The sequence below is a fragment of the Melanostigma gelatinosum genome (genome assembly GCF_949748355.1).
Source record: "Melanostigma gelatinosum genome assembly, chromosome: 19".
In the NCBI taxonomy this organism is placed as follows: domain Eukaryota; kingdom Metazoa; phylum Chordata; class Actinopteri; order Perciformes; family Zoarcidae; genus Melanostigma; species Melanostigma gelatinosum.
Genome location: NC_136652.1, coordinates 11871751 through 11891796, shown reverse-complemented (window position 1 = coordinate 11891796; position 20046 = coordinate 11871751). Strand labels below are relative to the sequence as shown.

The 20046-nt window shown below is 40.2% G+C and overlaps 2 protein-coding genes across 3 annotated transcripts; both read left to right on the top strand.

Moving 5' to 3' along the window:
• The first annotated feature begins 293 nt into the window (after positions 1-293).
• slc35f6 (solute carrier family 35 member F6) lies at positions 294-5698 on the top strand. Its single transcript, XM_079290491.1, has 6 exons — positions 294-453; positions 2424-2496; positions 2955-3126; positions 3259-3474; positions 3707-3817; positions 4650-5698. The coding sequence occupies exons 1-6, from the start codon at positions 377-379 to the stop codon at positions 5138-5140; spliced, it is 1140 nt and encodes a 379-aa protein (XP_079146617.1). The 5' UTR covers positions 294-376; the 3' UTR covers positions 5141-5698.
• An 8640-nt stretch (positions 5699-14338) lies between these two features.
• Positions 14339-18336, top strand: hlx1 (H2.0-like homeo box 1). 2 transcript variants are annotated; one of them, XM_079290674.1, is made up of 4 exons: positions 14339-14897; positions 15415-15597; positions 15745-15929; positions 17429-18336. In XM_079290674.1, exons 1-4 carry the CDS (start codon positions 14456-14458, stop codon positions 17756-17758), a joined length of 1140 nt encoding a protein of 379 aa, XP_079146800.1. In that variant the 5' UTR covers positions 14339-14455; the 3' UTR covers positions 17759-18336. The 2 variants fall into 2 exon arrangements, with proteins under 2 accessions (XP_079146800.1, XP_079146801.1); XM_079290675.1 differs by lacking the exon at positions 15415-15597.
• The last annotated feature ends 1710 nt before the right edge of the window (positions 18337-20046 follow it).

Here is a 20046-nt window from a genome sequence, read left to right as displayed (position 1 = left end):
TTACAAAGGTACAATTAGCAAGTTGTCAATAAAATAATTGTTTGTGTACCATTATGGTGTTTGAAGAAATTCACTCTTGATTATTATTAATCAGAGTGATTTATTTGCTTAATATACACTTTTTCATGCATACTTCGGTCATTAAAATAGATCAATCGATAAGAATTCCTTAAATCTTCCTTTGGGTCGATTGCGCCATTTCCGGCAGGACCTGAATGCAGCGTGTAGTTCACGCATCGATCAGCTGACTCTGATTTGTCATGTGACCTTTACAGGCAGAAGCGATCCCACGGAGCAGTGTGGGACTAACAATCTGGTTGTCTTCAAACAAAGAGAAGCGACTCGGTGGTCTTTCTGTCCTCTCCACACGTCCAGCATGGCTTGGACTAAATACCAGCTGTTCCTTGCGGGACTCATGCTCACAACTGGCTCTCTCAACACACTATCCGCAAAGTGAGTACATTCATTTCTGTTTGTTTTACTGCTGCTGTCATGTGTTTGTCGTTAAAGATAATATTATTCAGCCAATAATAGAGCTAGCTTGTTTGTTTTTCTTCCAAATTGTTAGCATGTTATCCACTAGTTGTAACTATTAGCAGGTGGCGCTGTCGTGGGCTGGTAGATAAACAGCTATCGTGCTGTTAGCTTGTTAGCTTTAGTATAAACATCCTTATCGTGCTTTAAGTGGCTACAGAAAGCGAATGTGTGAGCGCGAGGACAAACATTTTAAACTCTGTTCTTGACATGATAAGATTTGAGGAAGCAGCTCATGATGGGATGTAAAGGCATATGACTAACGATACATGTATGCCTCTGTGGTTGTACAATGATGTTTTCATTAGCTATCTGTGTTTAACAAACATGTTTGGACTCATTCATGTCTGTCTGACGTTATGTAATAGCAGGCATGAAAGAGGATTTATCAGGTGCAGCTGACTATCACTTTCATTATTAGTTTGTCCTAAAAACATCAGAAAATAGGAAAAAGAAAAATGCAAATTACATTACATCTTGTTTTTGGTTTTCAATGTTCAATGTTCAATTAATGATGATTTAAAACAAAGGAAAGCAGGAAATCGTCACATCTGAGAAGCAGGAAACAGTTAATGTTTGTCACTTTACCATGATAGATGACTTGAACAATGACTTGATAATCAACACTAGTGACTGTTAGATTTATTTTGACTGAAATGACTCCTCATTTATTTCATGGACTGCAACTCACAACTACTTTCACTATCAGTTAACCTGCTGATGATTTTTTCATATATTTGAATAACCCTTTGGTCTTAAAACCATCAGAAAAAAAGTGAAAATGTCTTAAACGACTCGTTTTCATCAACCAACTGTCCAAAACTCATTGTATATTTAATTTACAGTCATAGAAAACAGTTTGAGAAGCTGGAGAGAACATTTGGTTTGTTTTTTCGATAGATGGGTCAAATGATTTATGGCTAATACATTTACGTCCTCTCTGGATATTGTCACGATAGGACAAGGTTTTCTGTTTTAGTGAAACTAGACATTCAGTTTATTTAACTTCCCCAATAATCTGTGATGTCAGCTCCCTGCGGCCCGACACACTTCTCTGTCCTTTTTTGTTGGTTTTTGTCAGCTAAACAAAACTCAAAAATGATGAATGAATCACCATCTGAGGGCGAATGTCTCAGACGAAGCAAGCTGTGTCATGTTGCTGAGAAGACGAATCGGCAACTAACGGGTGAAGTTTCACTACAGTCACCTGACACCGGCGCTGGGTTTAGAGCCCCACAGCTGAGATCAGATACAGCATGTAGATTGATAGTTTTGGTGCAAGTTCCCTCTTTCCTTTCATGCAAACATGCACCACATTCAAGTGTCAGATTCGCATCAAGTTTCCCTCTCAGGCGTTGTTGCGTTTGAAGAAAGTGCAGCGTCATCACCACATTCCCTTGTCTTGCGTTTTAAAGAAGACGGGACGCTCACGCGCTGGTCACGCTTCCTCTGACGGTCTGATGATAGAAGTCAGTGGGTTACGTGGATGTAAGCACTCGTTAACTTTACAACCAACTTCATCCAATCACCTGGTCTGACTGTCCAATGTTCTATGTGAGGGCACAGTAAAACCAAATGTGCTCTCACTGCACAAATCTTCTTCACTCTGGTATTTATGAGTTGGTTGTCAGTCGAACGCAGGCGTAATATGAAAGAACACAAAATGAGAAACAAAAAAAACTCATCCACACCCACATAGGTAATTGGTTACTTGTTTGTTCATAAAATGGCAGAAATAGAGGAAATTGCCTGTTGTAATTTCCATTACTTCTCTTTGCAGCCCTATTGCCGTGTGTGGCCAACTCCTTTCATGTGGAACTGTTTTCTATTATATTTGGTTGTGTAAAATATCAATAATGAAGTTGTAACAACGGTTTCTTGTCTGACAGATGGGCTGACATGTTCTCTGCCAAGGGTTGCCGCGATGACCCCGAACACCAGTTTGCACACCCGTTTGTACAGGTAGAGTAATGAACTGTGTACTATACGGTATTATAAAGCAACTTATCTTCACTCCACATCACATTGAAGTACAATCAACTGGCATAAAATAGTTTTAAAATACATTTAACTTTGGATGTTTCTATTGAATAGAAAATCTAATTTTATAGAAAAACTTGTTTATATATATATATATATATTATTATTTTCTTTCAAAGTAAGGTTTCACTAAATAAAATTGTTCCATTTGAGAATTTCCAGATGATACCCAGCCTCATTAACCACAGCCATAGATGTGCACATTTATGTGTTTTCACTTAAAATAAGTGCAACATATTTAAGACCTTCTTGAAAATGAGATGAAGCATCTGAAACAAAACAATTTGTTCAGTTTTCTGCAAAAAGTAAAATCGTCTCAAACCGCTGTTTCCACCGAGTAAACCATCATGAGTTCCTTCTCTCCGTGTCTCCCTGTGCAGGCAGTGGGGATGTTTCTGGGCGAGCTCAGCTGCATTGTGGTCTTCTACATCTTGCTTTTCCACGACAGACGACGCCCCGAGCCCAAGATGAACCCCGGCCAGAGCTTCAACCCTCTCCTCTTCTTCGCTCCCGCCATGTGTGACATGACGGCCACCTGCATCATGTATGTGGGTAAGTGACGTTTTGTTTCTGCTTAACGCTCAGAAAACTTTTCTTTACTGAGTTTGTTTGTGTCAGTGAAAAGACTGTGTTTCTAGAAGGAAAATCAACTTGTGTTATTCGTTATATATATATTTTTTGCAGCTCTCAACATGACCAGCGCCTCCAGCTTCCAGATGCTGCGTGGAGCCGTCATCATCTTCACCGGTCTGCTTTCTGTGGCGTTCCTGGGGCGACGCCTGGTGCCCAGTCAGTGGCTCGGCATCCTCACCACCATCCTGGGCCTGGTGATCGTGGGCCTCTCGGACTTCCTCAGCGGGCACAGAGATGACACGCACAAACTCAGCGACATCATCACGGGTGAGGTGGATTTAAGTTTTTGGGCTTCATTATATCTGCGTTAATCCACTTTGTGTTCAATCCACGGTGTTTCGGGAGAACAGCGAGAAAAGTAAATTTGGTGAAATGTTTTCTAACGATACAGGAGAGGATACTCAAACAAGCATCATGAAGAGATCAAAACTCCAGTTAACCTCAGCCGTGGATCCTAAAGGCAGTAAATGAAACGCCACTACTCTCTTCTGTCCTGCAGGAGACCTTCTGATCATCATGGCTCAGGTCATCGTTGCAGTGCAGATGGTCCTGGAGGAAAAGTTTGTCTACAAACATGACGTCCATCCTCTTCGGGCTGTTGGCATTGAAGGTGCAGCAGGTTTTCATCTGCAGTTACATGCAACATTGTTTTAGGAACACCAACAGTAACATTTTGACTTAGTTTTCCAACATTCTATTTCAGGGGAATATCTATAATAGTATTGTAGAGACTTAAATAGTATTGTGACAGGCACAGAACTTTCTCCAGAGTTTGGCTAAATATATTTCAACCTAAATGTCAAATTGTTAAAGCTGCATTCATCAATACTTTACACGATCAATGGATCAAATGACTTTGTTTAATATGAAAAGGATCTCTTATGGTGATGAACCCACAGCTCTACAGAACTTTTCAGCATCTTTCAGGACGTCATTTTAGTTTTACAGACTGTAGCTTTACGCCGGAAAACACATCAGGTGGCAGCGAAGTGTGGCTTGCTGCAATAATTGCGACCATGAGGCGGGTTCATGTTTTTCAGGTGGGAACAAATTCTTTCAAACAAAAGTCAACATGTCACATGAGCCTCGGGACTCTGTTTACTGATTGTCTGCAGGTCCTCTCTGGCTACACCTCCTCACTTAAAGTTAAACTGTCAACGTTTGGTTCGTCACACTTCGCTGCTGCACCAAGTTGTTTCAGGCCGTGACCCAAACGAGGGGTTGCAAATACATTTAGTATTTGCAATATTGTCAACAGGAAAAGAAAGCAGTAAAAGACGAATTTCTGCAGCCAAAGTTCATCTTGTTTTTCAGATAATTTTACAGCAAGGTAAATGAACTGGTCACACGCGTAGATGAAGGGCAAGACTTTACTTTGACCAGTTTAAAAGGTTGTGAGCTGCTGTTATCGGTCATATTTAATGCTGTTGTCTTATTTCCAGGTTTCTTTGGGTTCTTCGTCCTGTCGCTGCTTCTCATCCCGATGTATTTCATCCCTGTTGGCGACTTCGCCGGCAACCCTCGGCAGGTCCTGGAGGACGCGCTGGACGCCTTCTGTCAGATCGGGCACAAGCCTCTCATCCTGCTGGCTCTGCTGGGCAACACGGTCAGCATCGCCTTCTTCAACTTTGCCGGGATCAGCGTCACCAAAGAGATCAGCGCCACCACCCGCATGGTGCTGGACAGCCTGCGTACGCTGGTCATCTGGGCGGTGAGCCTGGCGCTGGGTTGGGAGCACTTCCAGGGCCTGCAGGTGCTGGGCTTCATGGTGCTGCTGGTGGGCACAGCGCTCTACAATGGACTGCACCGCCCCCTGCTGGCCAGGATACCGTGCTGCGCCGCGATGGTGAACACAGAGGAGGCGGAGGACAGCCCAGGAGAAAGAGAGAGGCTGCTGGGTGATGGCAGGGTGCAGAACGGGGACGAGGGCTGAAGAGCCGGAGACGTGCCGGTCTACCGCGCCGTCTGTCAAAGACACTGCACCTTTCATGTCGTGGTAGCCTCTTTTTAAATATGGTGGCAGATTTTAACTGACCTCACACAATGTTATAATATGTGGGATTGTGCAATCACTTTTAAAGGAATAGTTTGGCACACGAGTCATATCCATCTTCTTCTTCTCTGACTCTGGGAAGAAAACAAGAGTTATCAAATTGTTCAACTGGTCCTTCAGATAAACAGGCCAGTCTGAAGGAGCGTTTCTATTACGATACCGATTTTATTTATTTTTTTATTTCTTTAATTTTTTTTTCTTTTTTTCTTTTTTTTTAAAGGAATTAATTCAAGTTGGAAATGGAAATGAAAAAAACAACATTCTTTATAACAGCCAGTATCAACATTTGCTTGTATTGTCTCTCGTATTTTTTTTCCCTTCTAAAACAGTGCAGGATAACCACCTGATGTTTACTCGATGGAAGCATCAAACAGTTCAAACTAATAGAAGAGATATCCGCACACGTAGATCTATGCAGTGTGCGGATATCTCTTCTATCAGTTTGTCCTTGCACACAAAACACTTGAACTGACTCTTTTTTTTTTAGCACTAAAGCACAGGTTTGTTAAACTTACTGCCGCACAAAAATCAAAATGAATCCTTTGAAGATTTATGCAAATTTCCTTGAATCGATGAGTCGCGCTGTTTCTGGTAATGTTTTAAAAATGGGTTTTTTTATTTTGCTGACTATGTATGATTGTGCCAAAGTAATGCCAACAGAGGCGGCTGTTACAGTAATACAACATGTATTTTGTAATCAAGCTGCAGAGTCATCTCCTTAATCTCAGTTTAGTTGAATACAGAAAAGCAGTTTTGAAAGAAAATGTGTATTTGTGTATATTTGCTGATCTTAAATTTGAGTTTATTTGTTTTTACTGATGGAAACGTATCAAGACGTCCGAGTTCTTACACCCGAGTGATTTACACTTGTTATTGTAAATCCTGCTTCTCCTCTGTTTCGTAGTGTAAAGCTGTATCGTAGACCAAGAAGAAAGAAAGAAAAGGGAACTGTCATTAAATCGCACTTGTTGAATGATGCTTTAGCGTTTTTACTCGGGTCTGTGTTGGCCTGCAGAGAACTACTGTCAGTTGATGTAATGACAAAAAGAGAGATTAAAAAAAAATACACTTACCAAACAACCCACAAAGCCTGAAAAGAAGTTTGTGCTGCATGATTAGATACAATATTGTGTTTGTGGATCAATGGATTATTTGATCAACCGAAAGTTAATCTACAACCATTTTTAATCATCAATTTAATGTCACAGTTGTCAACCAAAGCAAATATAGCAAATATTCTCTGTTTCCAGCTTCTAAAATGGGACGATTTGCTGCTTTTCTTCGCTTTATAGTGTTGTAAATGTAATCATTTTTGTAATTTTATATACTAAATAAAATGATTAATCTATTGATGGAAAAAATGATCAACTGATAATGAAAAAACACGTTTGCTTCTTAATACCGTTCAGATGGAACCAGTTTTTCATCGGAGGACGAAAAAGAGAAGGAAAGCATGGTAATGATGTTTGATGATGTAATAAATGCTTTAAAACGATCTTTTTAAATGCATATATGTTAAATTTACATAATTTTAAACTTGGAATAACACAGTTTCTTTTCTTTGCAGCCCCACTGGCTCAGATGAGCGATGAATAAAGCCAACATTGTGATGAAGTTGAGCAGCCGGTGAAGAGTCCAGTCCCACACCAGCAGCTGACACCTGCCTTCACTTCCTGAGTCAACCCAACTTCCTCCCTAAAGACCGGTCCTGTGCTTCAATGGAGGTCAAAGGTTGAACACAGGACTCCCTCGAGATCTACACACACGACCCCTGTCCAGCTCCCGGAACACGGTGAAGGAAAATGTGTTAATTGACCAAATACACATGAACACTGATTGAGAAGGTAATGTCACTGCAGAAAAACTCAAAGCAGCTGCAAATAACTGACTTTTTAACTAAATCATAAATAGTCTGTTTATATTTGATAGGCTGGTGTAAACAGTGTCTACATTCATTACAGACCAGGTTAAAATTAATAAAATGAATGGCTTATGGTCTTATATATATGTCACACGGTCAAATAATAATTTAAGTTCAATAATCAGTGGGTTGTTTGCTGTATGGCTGTTTTTTTACTCCGTTTCTTTATGTTTTCAGCCCAAGATCAACGTGCACGGGCGAACACACGTACTCACACACACATCATGTGTCACTGCTATACAGGTCATGGCCGCTAGATGGCAGCATTGTGCTGATAAGAAATGAAACGCAGCTCTCCGTGCGGCTGTTTGTGGTTGCGGGCTGCTGCTACCTTGTGAATGAACTGAGGGAAGAAAGACGTGACATTATCTCGTCTACAGCAACATTAGTCAAAAAGCACAGCGGCGTCGTTATACATTGATGTAGACAGATGGCTATGAATACAGTATGGGGCTTTTGTGAGCACGTGTGAGTTGAATATCTGCAACGACAGGTAAGGAAATATGTTGAGAAAATATCTGGGATGTAATGGTATTTTTCTTTTAGGAACCGTTTTCATTGTATTTTACATTTTAGGAAGTCAATGGAAACATAAAAAGCCAGTGTGTTCATAGCAGATGTGAAGTAAATTTCGTTTTAGGGAAACCTATTTACAGCTATGCACATGGGTCATGATCTACAGCCTCTGACATAAAACAATAAATATTAAAATAAGTCAAAGCAGTACAGAAGACGCTCCTGGGACAGCGTGGAAACAACTTTTCCAGTAGCCGTTTTCTGGACGAATTTGTCCCGATGTGACCTGTCCTCCCCCGAGACAAACGGACTATAATGTTAAGAACCCAGAGCAACAACAATAAGCCTGTGAAATGATGGATAGATAGATATTTATTAATTAATAGATATGTATTCATGCCAATAAAGCAAATTTGAATTTAATTGAATTGATAGATAGATGCACGATATGATGCTGTCTTGAATATCATTTCTGTCATGCTTGTCATGCACCTGCAGGTTTGCTGCTGATGGATCGCATTGTTCCACCGCTGCGGATTGATTTGGCCGAGATGTGAACCGTTAAAGCTGCAGGGTGAGACGCTCTGCATCAGACCAGCAGCCTGCATGACAGTCATACGAGGTTATTTTAGTTCTGAAAATAGTTTCTAAACATATCTGACATAATGGATGTTGTTGTTGTTGTTGTTGTTGTTGTTGTTGTTTTGCAGCGGTTTATGCTCCTCGTGGCAGCTCGCCGCCCCGCTGGAGGAGCAGCAGCAGGCCTAATGGTTTGTCATTATGACCTTTTGTGTTGCCATTAGTCTCTCCTCCTGCAGCATTTAGCTCACCGCGCTGCTTACAGTGTGTGATTTAACCGTGTGTACGTTTGCACACTGGAGGCTGAAGATGGCCCCGAACCTCCCGCACGAGAGGCGATTTTAATCTGCTCTTATGTAAACGCGTGGTTTTTGCTCAAAGGCACTGAGTCACCGTCATATTTAAAAGCTTCCATTAAACCAGCTGCTTTGGGTTGTTTACGGCGCAGGGCAGGCCGGGTGAGTGTGATTAGTCTACCACTCCAGCGTCCAGCTAATGACCACTTAATGTTTTAAACTCCGACTGTGCCGAGCGAAGAGCCAGAGGTACGCTACCACAAAAGGGAACAGGGCAGCAACTCACCATCATGTTAATACGTCCACCTGCGATAGTGCACCATGTGTTGAATTATCAATGAGTTACAGCGGTGCAAAAGTGCACAAATATCGGCATCAAAGTGTAACCTACTAAAACTAAAAGTACATATTATGCAGAATTCCCCATTTCAGAATAATGTATAATAAAGTCTTATTTTATATAATAATCCGTCATCATTTCTTTGTAGTGTAGTTATTAATTATAAATGTAGTGGAGTAAAATACTCTCCTCTAAATTGTAGTAGCAGACAATGGAAATACTAAAGTAAACTACAACATACCTCAAAAAAAATGCAGTAATTGTTTCTGTAAATCCACATTGAGTGTAACTTATTTACAGACTCAATCAACACCAGTCAACCCCAGATCATTTCAATACAAATTTGCACATGTTAAAACTTGAAAATTGTCGAATTTATGATTAAAAATTGGGACATACATTTTGGGTTTTCTTCGTCTCTCTGTGATCAGATGTGTTCAATTAGAAGGTCAATGTTAGCTCTATGACTGTGTTTCTGTCTGCAGCTGCTGCAGTCGCTCAACATGAACAGAAACAAAAGCAGTGGTGAAATGCAAGTTACAATTGAGAGAGGTTTCCCATTTTATGGCACCTTAAACTTTACTAAGGAAATGTTTTCTATTTTTTTTACTCCTTTAGAAATAAGCCCTGAACAAAAAGAGACAACATTTTGTCACTGGGGGGAGCTGCTTGTACATTTACTGCCTTCACATGCTCATTAATGTTGTGTCATGCAGTCACAACCTGATTGAATGGAGAAAAATAACATGCATTTAACATGCAGAAGCTTGAGACAAGAGATCTATAAGTCGGTGTACTTTTACTAATATTGTACGGTAATTTATACTTCTACTCCATTTCAAATAATGTTACAGCTTAGTTTCTTTATTTGTGTATTAAGATTGAACTTTTTCTGCACAGATATTTGCACACATATATATATTTATATATAAAGCTTTATGTCATCTCTCTAATTTATTATTTTATTTTTTATTCCAACAGCTATTTATCTGTTTTGTTAATATAATTTGTGATGCATTATTTCAGCTTAAACTAAGAATATAAACCAATAATGTCTTTAAAATCTCTTCCACTTCCAGAAAAATGCTACTTACATATCAATGTGACAGTAATATTGATTATATACTAAAATATACAATAAGTACAGTTTTGAATGCAGGACTTTTATTTGCAACTTTGTGTTATTACTTTTACTTTAAGTAGAAGATCTGAATACTTGTTCCACCATTGTCTAGATTAATAATGGTGAGCAAAGATGAGATAAAAGAACAAAGTGTGTTTCTAATTTTAACACATTTTACAGAACATAAAGAGTGATTGTTCTACAAAATACACAAAGCAGATCACCACGTCCTTTCAGACTCGCATTCAAACTCCTAAATGCAAATAAAAAATCATTTGAGTCCCTCTGCACCTCAGAGAGAGTTCAGTGTTTGAAATATATTGTCTGTATTCGGGATCACATAAACGCGACAGTCTTGTTTTGACTTTATACACATCCCTCAGTTCTTTTTCCCCCTTCTCTGTGGAGATGATGGCAGGGTGCCATACAGAAGGCTGTGTACAATGGCCCAGGTCCCATTTAAATCTGTGAAAGTTCCTTCCTGAGGCAAACATTGCCAGAAATAGTAATCTTGGCTTGGAGCTGGAGTCTTACAGAGGGGGAGCAATAATTCTCAGTGTAATAATGGAAATCATTTAATTCTGTCCTGTGATCCAGCAGGGCTTCGGTCCGAGGTGCTCATTCAGTCTTCCTTCGCCTGATAAGGCTTCCTGAAAAACACACAGCCAGCAATCAGCCGACAACAATGGGCTCCGTCAGATGCTTTAAACTTCAGGTAGTTGGCGGTGCACTGCAGCACGGCTTTGTTTTCTACACAGTGGGGCATGTGACTCATAAAAGCTTTGACTTTTCATTTTCATGTTTGTTGAAGCTGCACAGCCGAGTGAATCTGTATACAGAGCTGCTGCTGCTGCCTCCTCTGAGCTCCTTAATCAGTCATTTAGCTGAATTTGTATTAATTGTTATGTTTTAACAGCGAGGTAAAGCTGTTAGTTAGGAATGGAAATTTATCTCACATATCTTTCACAACAAATATGTTTTGATCCCTAATAAACGCTAGATTCTAACAGATTAGAGCTGTGGTTTATTTAAGTAAAAGTACAGTACAGCAATATAAAAATACTCCATTACAAGTGAAACTCTTATTCACTTATTAGCAAAGAAAAAGTCCCGGTACTCATTCTGCCAGAAAATCCTCTTCCACAGATATATTGTCGTGTATGATATTATATGATTGTTAATACAGCTTGTTGAGGTGGCGCTCTGAATACTTTATTCACTGCAGGTTGTATATATCTGTTTGTTCTTCATCATACTGTAGATTTAAGGTCACGTCATCAATCTGGGGGGTCCTGAGATGATTACATATGATAGGAAATAACTAAAAAACCTGCACATTTCTCTAATCCTTGATTTTCTGTCAAATATTTGTGTTAAACTGTTCGTAAATCCATACAATAACTTCAGTGTGAAAATGGTTTCTTTAATCTTCAACAATTCACATACTTATCAAGTTTTTTTATGTAAAATCTTAGTATTAATGTTTCCCTCTGACATGTAGTGGAAAAGTATAAAGTGGTATCTTGGAATTGTAGGAAACTTGAGTTACTTTCCACTGGTTTATGTGTGACTGTTTATGAAGGCTGAAAAAACACATGAGAACATGAGGTGACCAACAATTTAACAGCCTTTAGGGACAATATTCCAACCACTTCAGAGAAAAACAATCACATTTTATTTTTAGGATTTTACGACTGAGTTTTCTATTGTTGAAGACGGATTCAGGTCTGGAGTGCTGCAGTCTCTTAAACAGAGACAGGAGCCGCTGGCACTGGCAGTAATCCCACCTGCCATCATTTATACAGCTCAACTGAGAAAAAGGGAAATTAAGGTGAATAATAGTATCCAGCAAGGCTCTGGCTGAAAAAGTCATATTTCAGGTTTTACAGGTGATTTACCAAATGTGATCTTTTTTTAATCTTCAATTTTCTTCCACAGTAAATTGTTACGTGCATTACAAAACTGCACTTTGTGCTGTAGGTTCATGTTTATGTCCTGACTCTCTCCTCTTTAAGATACATGAAATCAAGTGGGTGCATTAAAGCATGCATACATAATATAAGAACAAAGAAATAAAAAAATATAACGAAATGATTTAGTCAGATTGTAGGATTATCAGCTTCTGGTGCAAAGTGTGTCTGTATAGTAGGAATACATTCTGATGTTTTTATTAATACAAGTACCTTCTGCATCTTCTGCAGTTTTGTGCTACCGCCACAAAACCGTCTCTTTCTTTTTAAATAGTATTATGTAATTCCTTTAGTTTTAATGTTGAGTATAAAATTAGAAATATGAGAGAATGCAGCATTTACAGCAGGAAACAATACAATATTTGCTTTATTTTGTCAGGGGAAAGTGTGCTATAACATGACACTAAATCTATATATTATAAATAATCTGTGTTTGTATGTGTGTGTCTGTGTGTGTGTGTGGTTTTTTAGTATAGTTTATTTCCTCCAAAGAGGTTTTTAAGCATTAAAAGGTGTAAGGGTGTCAGGAAATAACATGACACGTGCTCCTCTGCTGTTTGTAAAATTGAATGCATATTTTGTTCACAGTGTCCCGTGTGTTGTGTGGCATACTTTTTCTTTACAGTGAAAAAACAATATGCACGATTTATTAAAGACAAATACAATAAATTCAATTTTCAAAAACAGCAAAAAAAAGAAACATATTTGTCTTTCATTCATGATTGCAAACAACAAATGCTCGCCTGAATTATGGATGTATATCGTTCTGTAGCTGAAATAGTCTTTGGTCTAGCCCCGTTCAGCTGCCACAGAGCCCGAGTGTCAAGGCTGATCTGAGGCCTGTGTTTTTGAACACTTCCCACTGAAGAGCTCATCAGCACCTGAAATAACTCGAGGCGTGCTGCGTCTGCTACATCCTCTTCCCTGGATTGTTTTGACTGCATGATGGAGGGCAAACGTTAAATCTCTATTTCTAATTTTAACCCGGAAAAGTGTCACTCGAAAACAACATGATAGCAGGCAGTCAGGGTCATCGGCGCTTCCGCCCGCATGAATCAAGTCTTAAATGAATGCGGGCTTCAGAAGCCATTGTTTCAACTCGTGCGAGAGAAACATGCGATCGGAGAGTTTGGGGGAGGAGGGGGGAGAAACAGTATGACGGGGGGGGGGGGGGGGGGCGAGGGAGTTAATTTGAATTAACAGTTAGACAAACAAATAAAGTATATAAACCTATTGTGATTACAAATGTTATTATCGCTCATATCAAAAATGTGTTGTTTTAAGTAAAGTAAGCTTATATAAAAAATGTATTCACGTTCAGGTTGTAGGGAAAAGAAAAGCATTACAATTGATACAATTTTTGTTGTAACGTGTTATTGGCCAGAACCCAACGCGCGAATCTTGAGGGGCCTTGCGGATGAAGTATCGCCTCTGAAGTTAATTGTGTTTTGGTTTTAGAGGGGAATCGGTTTCCTCTGTTTATTATGAGCATGGGGACGGATTTGCGTCACCGTGCAACTTGCAGGTCGAGATAAAGTTGCACAAATATTGAAAAGGGGAAGTTCTAACAGTCATTATAAAAGTACCCCCCCTCTGCTCCGGAAGAAATAAGGATTTCTGCTGTATCCTAAAATACTAAAACAGGTTCTATTTTGGGGGGCAAATCTAGCAGGAAGATCCGCTCATTTAACACGAATCACAGCCCATCAAAAACAGGATGAGTGGCGCTAATAGAGCCTCATGGGCTCGGGGTCATATGACTACAATGTAATGTAATGACTACACTTCCATTTTGTTCAGTTCATTATTATTATTCCCATTTTATATAATTGTGTGGCATGTTTTTCGATTTGATTTATTCATCTTTTTTACAAGGCATGCGTATATTTTGTGTTTAAATCTGACAGTTTCTTTAAAAATATTTCTAATCCATTGCATGTAATCTTGCCTCTGGAGTCAGATGTTATTTATTTACATAAAGAAAGAAATTAACACGAGAGGTAATGGGTATAATGTTTTTGGGTGCGGTGATGGGTGGGGGTTCTTTATAAGTGATCAATCATCTCGGGATCAAAATTGCTGTCCCCGGTCATGTGTGTGTGTGTGAGAGAGAGAGCGAGCGTGTGTGTGTGTGTGTGTGTGTGTGGGTGTGTGTGTGTGTGCGTGCGCGCGCGCGCGTGTGTGTGTGTTGGTTACACATCATCATTTGGAAGGGCGTGATGTGAGCGACTGCAAAACATCCATTGGCTGAGAAAGCGACCAATCAGTGTCAGCGGAGGAACTTCAGAGTGGAGCTGCAGGGTTTGGATTTCAGAGTTGGGAGAGCGATTTTGGCACTGACACAAAGTGGACGGTCATCTTCCCCTTAAACTCCATACCTGCTTTTTTTTACATGCCTGTCCGTTTATACCCTCTTCTGAGAAACAATAAGACATACTAGAGGCTGCGGGATGTACACGGCCGGGCTCAACCCGTTTTACGCGTCAAATTTTAGCCTCTGGTCTGCGCACTGCGCGGGGGGCTTCGCTGTGGATACGATGAAGAAACCCTCGTTTTGCATCGCAGACATTTTGCAGGCGGGAGATGCGGAGAACATCCCCGGATCTTCGGCGCTCATGGTGCATATGGGACATCACCTCCACCGCGCGCAGCACGGCCACTGCGGCAGCTCGCCGCTGCGCCCTTCTCCCGTCGCGCCCGAGCCGTACGGCGCGAGGGTGAGTCCCGCGTCTCCTTACAACAGACACGGACTACAGCTAACATCAGTCTCCAGAACTGCGTTTAACTCCCAACAAGCCCCCGCGCCTTCAAGCAAGGACCTCAAATTCGGAATTGATCGGATATTGTCGACAGACTTTGATCAGAGAGGCAAAGAAAAGTCGTCTTTAAGAGGTGAGAGAAGAGATTTTTATTACACACTGAATTTCCAAACAGATATGTGGTGTTTATAGAGAAGCTTTTATGTCATGTCAGATAAACAAAACAAATACAGAGGGATGTGTTTTATGGCCTGAAAGTTATTCTGTACTGATACTTTAAGAACCACAAGACAAAATCATGTACAAACTTAAGAAACAACAAACTGGAAGCAAGTATTGTAAAGTCAGAACCAGTTCATAAAAGACTTCTTCACAGAGCAGCAAGAGTCCAAATAGCCTCATAACATGCACTTTAAGAAGCCCTGTGGGGAAATCCTCTGCTCTCTTCCCCCCTAACCAGAGAGGTCAGAGGTCATAATCAGCTACAAACAGATGGAAGTTTGCTCAAAGACACTTTAGCTGTCACACTTGAACCCAGGCTTTGACTTTGTCTGATGGTCTCTCTAAATACTAGACCATCTTGCCCCCCAGGTTGCCAGTGTGACTCTTTGTTTCCTGACTGAAGCCCATCATCTCTCGCTCTGTAACAGATCTCACATCCATCGTTAGCTCGAACCGTCAGTCAGGGATCCACGTCCCCATTCAGCCTCCGGCCAGCCAGTACTTCTCCTGCATAGACCCCGGGATGAGTGACGCCTCCTCCATGATGAGTTCACTAGGCAGCAGCAGCAGCAGGCATTCAGGCCAGCATCAGTTTCAGGACACCTTCCCAGGTAGTCACCACATGTAGGACTGTAACAGACAGGAAACTGGCCAGTCCAGCTCTCTGTTTGGAGGTGTGAGACACCTGCAGTGAATGTTCCTTTGGTTTCTGTTCTCTTTTTCTACCTTCAACCTCGTGTCCTCCTCGCGTCTTTTAGGTCCGTATGCTGTCCTCACGAAAGACACGATGCCTCAGACGTACAAGAGGAAAAGGTCGTGGTCGAGGGCAGTGTTTTCAAACCTGCAGAGGAAAGGACTGGAGAAGAGATTTGAGATACAGAAGTATGTCACCAAGCCGGACAGAAAGCAGCTGGCTGCGATGCTCGGGCTGACCGACGCTCAGGTAAGAAGCAGTGTTGACTAAACACGAGGTTTACCTGCAGGTCTTATCATTGGATTACCTCTTGCAAGAAAATATAGGTTCATCATCTTTAGCACAAGCCATACAGACAAAAAAGGTTTTAAGAAACAGCCAAAGAGGTTATTGGTGAAGACAGGCCTTCAAGATAAATAAGCAAGATAGGTTTCATTTCATTTTTTGGGAAAATAGATTATCAAATACAAGATTATTGTTGTGTTATTTTACCTGTCAACTTATTTCGATGGTTGTATTTTAATGTTTTGTATATGTTTGGTTTTGATGTCATTTCATTGGATGCCATGGTTATGTTGTATCTGTATATTTACTCTATGATTTACTACAATTTCTTGATGTATTTTCCTGTAGTCAGGATTTTATAATTACCGAGAGGTCATGAGCCTCCTTACTCCCCCTTAGAAACATTTCACCAGACCAAATCATTACAGTTTACAATGACATTGCTTCTTATTGTCATAACTTTGTCATATTTAATAATTCTGTTGTTTATAAATGACATTTTCTGTATACTCTTAATTCCCTACATGGCATGCCAGGGCTAAATGCCGCCGTCTTCACTCTTACGGGTTTTAAAAACACTTGACACAGCCTATAACATACCCACTATAGCCACGTGGTTGCTGAAACTATTCCCAGAAACACTGCAGTGAACAAGGACCTGAGTGTCCTAAGTGGTGGCTCTGGCCGCCCTGACAAACCAATGAAACGATATACAATGAAAAAAGCGTGCTTCCATATTTGAGGCATGGCTGCAGTGACATTCTATCACACATAAGCCTGAAGGATCCAAAGAAGATTGTCATTTTCGTTTCAATGTTTGCGACCTGCGTTCCTCAGATTCAACTCAGCACAAAATAACTTTATCTTTCAAATGAATTGAGAATGATTGACTAAAGACAGAAGAGCTCCAGTCCTCAAATTGAAGTTGGCAACCTGATTGGTTGAGCAATGTTCCAGTGAAATTTGATCTTGAGCAACACAGTTGTTTACATTTCATCACACTTAAACTCACCAAGCAACATGTCAACATCAATGAAAGGTGACACAGATTATCGAATTGTATTACTCTTTCTCTCTCATTTTAAATTGTATGTTATTATACACGATGTAGCAAAATGTAAGTGTTTAATAATATAGTTTGCACTATATTTACACTTATTTAAATACATATGTGTTAAGTGTGCACAATATAGCCAATGAGTGCAGCCTATTCTTCCTCATCAGAAAGGAGAGGAAGGAGGAGGAAAAAACGTTTTGCAATAAGATTTAAAATAATTTCACTTACACTTCCGAAATGATATTCCTTATGAGGCCTTTCTTGTTCAGACTCTGCTCAAGTTTTACCTGGAAATTCAAGGAAAATGTTCGGAAAGTAAATGAATGGAGTGTGCAAACAGGCTGCAGTTGTATGTCACCGAATTACACAGAAACAGTCTGACCCACCAGTGTCTGTGCGTTTTCAGGTGAAGGTGTGGTTCCAGAACAGACGCATGAAGTGGAGACACTCCAAAGAGGCGCAGGCTCAGAAGGACAAGGAGAAGGAGCAGCCGGACAAGAGCGCGTCTGAGTCCGGCAGCAGGGAGCACAAAGAGCCGGCGGAGGAGTCCGAGTGTGAGACCGAGGGGCGGAGCGAGTGCGAGTCCGACGAGGCTCCGGAGGAACACTCTGACGGACATGTGGACATTTCTGAGCAAGCAAACCAAACCAGCGTGATCATGAGCGGGAACAGCGGGCCGGTGAGCGGCGCGGAGGCGGCGGCCACAGCCACAGAAGCCTCTCAGATACTGATATGAAGGCTTTAGCTTATGAACAACACGTTTTTATTGATATTTCTTTTTGATAGGAGAACGACAGTGATGTTAAAACACACCTGGAGTGTCAATTCAATAACACCATGAGACATTTGCAACGTAAAGCCAGGCCTGTACCTGTCTAATTCCTGGGAACAAGTGGAGCAACAAGACAGTAGGCCCAATTATTTGTTCAATATGCCACTTTATTTTAGCCCAGACACAATTGAACATAGTCCAAATGAATGTGTTTATTTTAAGAAGGTTCAGTTTAAGGCTCTAACGACAAAAAAAACATCTATTTAAAAATCGGACTTCCGGCCACCTCCAGTGTCTCCTTACTGTCGTTTTCCTCTCAAGAGCTTCGTGTGCATCATGTTTTCCTCATCTGAAGGAAATAATGCGGTTGTGAATTACATTTTTAGGTTATGAACCACTCGTTTCACGTGATAAATGAAATGTCAGAACATCACAGCAGTGTTCATGTATTACTTGTTTTGTCTGGATATATAGTTGTGCTATTTTGTTAATAATAATTTGCACTGAAAATATTGTAAATAAAATGTTTCTTACTTTGAAAATTGGATTACGAATTATTTTAAGAATTATAATTTAATTTAAGGAATTTACAAGTCACTCACTTGTATGCGTGTAAATATGCAACAAAAATAAATAAAAATTCAAATGTGGTTGGTACTGGAAACGGAGATAAATCCAGAAAGAAAACACGAGTCACTGAGTCTAATAGCATTAAAAACAACAGAATAATTACCTCACCAACAGATTACAATTAATTAATTGATTACGATAAAAACGTGAAAAAAAACGGACACACATCTAAAAGGTTGAGTGGACCAAATCACACTTCCATGATAAATGTATACATCTCCTGCTCGTATAAGCACATTAACTCAATGAACTAAAATTCCTTCTGAGCACGTTGCGGCTCCGACAGCACAGAACACGAGAGAAGAAGAAGAGAGTAATTTATAGTTTGTATACATTTACTGGCTCCAGATCGCAGCGGCGAGTATATTTTATGTGTCCAGACGCAGATACAATCAACATCTCCTCCATTTATAGTGCCGCTCAAAGCCCCCCTCTGCAGACTAGAGTCCACCTCCGACCTCCTCCTTTTTATTGTGACTAACAACTAAAGACTGACGTGACAGGACAGTGTAGTGTTGAAATGTCATTTCCCAATCACTCTTATCATGAAGGTCAATGGTGACCGCTGAAGATTCATAAGATAGAAGAAATCTACGTTGTTGTTGCGACACACGTCCAAACCTCGCACATGCGCAGCTCAACCAAACCTGGATGTTTGAATGGCATGATGTCATGACAAGCTCCCTACCTTTACATGTCTATTAAAGCTGTCAGAGTAATTATATTTCTGCAGTCTGCAGTTTTATGCTAACTAACGTGCAGTGTCTTAATACAGATCACTATTCTTATAGTCATAATTATCAGATATTTTGCCCAATTTAAAAGCATTTCTGGTGCAAAAACATGATCATTTATTTTAAAATCCTCCTGAATAAGTGTTTTCCAAAGCCAGCTGCAGTTCAGTGACAACAGCAAGTTCATGTAAGATAAGAGGTTTGTTTTACAAGAGCTCCAATGACTTCTACAGAATATCATACATCGTTTTCGGGTTAATCTGACGGAATCTGCCTCAGCTATCACAGTTTTGTTTGACAGAAAAATAACTCTGATGGAGTTGGGTGCCGCTTTAACTCAAGTTTAATTGGGTTGACATACAATAAACAACCAAAACTATGAATCCAAACACCACGGTGAAGAAGTGTGCAGATTTTCTGAAAGTAAAAGATAACGCACTGTAACAACTGCTACTAGTGAAAGTGCTTCATTCAAATGTTTACTTTAGTGAATGAATAACAGCATTGGCAACAACATGTTAGAGGTGAAAGTACTCAACATGCAGAGCTGGTTGTGTCAGCAGAGCCGTGGACAGGATTTTAGAAATACTGAGGTCATGAGTCCTCCAACACATCCACTGAAAAAAACATATATGATTATTTTGACGAGAGAATTTTTATTTAAATTCATTAATGTCATTTAGTTGTACGTTGTTGAAGTGCTCTATACATTTTAAATGCTATAATGTTGTTTGAAAGACTTCTCCTCATTGCTTGGAACACATTCTGGTCAGTTGTTTTTCTATTGGCCCACAAATTGAGTCCGCAAATATTGCAATCAAAATACCAACCAAGTGTTTATTTGTATATAGTAAACTCCCAAAAACAGAAATACTGAGGACATGACCT